The sequence below is a fragment of the Eurypyga helias genome, unplaced genomic scaffold (genome assembly GCF_000690775.1).
Source record: "Eurypyga helias isolate BGI_N326 unplaced genomic scaffold, ASM69077v1 Scaffold51498, whole genome shotgun sequence".
Taxonomy (NCBI): domain Eukaryota; kingdom Metazoa; phylum Chordata; class Aves; order Eurypygiformes; family Eurypygidae; genus Eurypyga; species Eurypyga helias.
The window spans coordinates 1,470-2,400 of record NW_010266023.1 but is presented as its reverse complement, the minus strand read 5'-3'; the positions used below and the strand labels follow the sequence as shown (position 1 = coordinate 2,400).

General features: G+C 59.6%; 1 protein-coding gene across 1 annotated transcript; it reads left to right on the top strand.

Annotated features, from left to right (window-relative positions):
• Positions 1-4: 4 nt before the first annotated feature.
• LOC104513525 (forkhead box protein A1-like) lies at positions 5-700 on the top strand (the record flags this gene model as incomplete). The annotated part of the gene is made up of 1 exon (XM_010156919.1): positions 5-700. A coding segment is annotated over one exon (696 nt), but the record flags the coding sequence as incomplete, so codon positions are not given.
• Positions 701-931: the final 231 nt, after the last annotated feature.

Below are 931 nucleotides of genomic sequence, written 5' to 3'. Positions count from 1 at the left end.
CCGCCACTCGCTTTCCTTCAACGACTGCTTTGTCAAGGTGGCCCGCTCCCCCGACAAGCCCGGCAAGGGCTCCTACTGGACCCTGCATCCTGACTCCGGCAACATGTTTGAAAACGGCTGCTACCTCCGCCGGCAAAAGCGCTTCAAGTGCGAGAAGCCAGCAAACAGCAAAGCCCCTCAGGAGGGCAGGAAAGATCAGGCCGGGGCTTCCAGTTCCAGCTCCAACTCCCCCCTGCACAGAGGCCACAATAAACCCGCACAGCTGGACACCGCCACCTCCCTCTCCAGCTCCAACCCGTCCACCAGCCCCCAGTCTATGGACCACAGCGGATCGAGCACGGAGCTAAAGACCTCGGCTTCGGCCGCCTCCTCCACTATCAGCTCCGCCTTGGCTTCCGTCCCGCACCCCCCTCACTCCTTAGCCCACGAACCCCAGCTTCACCTCAAGGGTGATCCCCACTACTCCTTCAACCACCCCTTTTCCATCAACAACCTCATGTCCTCCTCGGAGCAGCAGCACAAGCTGGACTTCAAAGCCTACGAACAGGCGCTGCAATATTCCTCCTATGGGGCCAGCATCCCTGGAGGGCTGCCCTTGGGCAGCGCCTCCATGGCAGCCCGGAGCAGCATCGAGCCCTCAGCCCTAGAGCCCTCCTACTACCAAGGTGTGTATTCCAGACCCGTGCTAAACACCTCCTAGCTCTGCACCTCCTGCTGTTGGGGGCGACCCCCTCTCCACACCCCCTTCCTCCCCTTTTCTGGCTTCTCTCACCCCTGTCTTTCTCCCTGTGACAAACCGAAGTGTTTCCGCACGCTGCGTGCAAAGGACTGTTACTTTTTAATTGTCTCGCAACGTGTTGTGTGTTGTTATGATCCACCACCACCATCCTGCAAAGCCGGCCGTGTCCCATTTGTACATACCCCTTCCCAC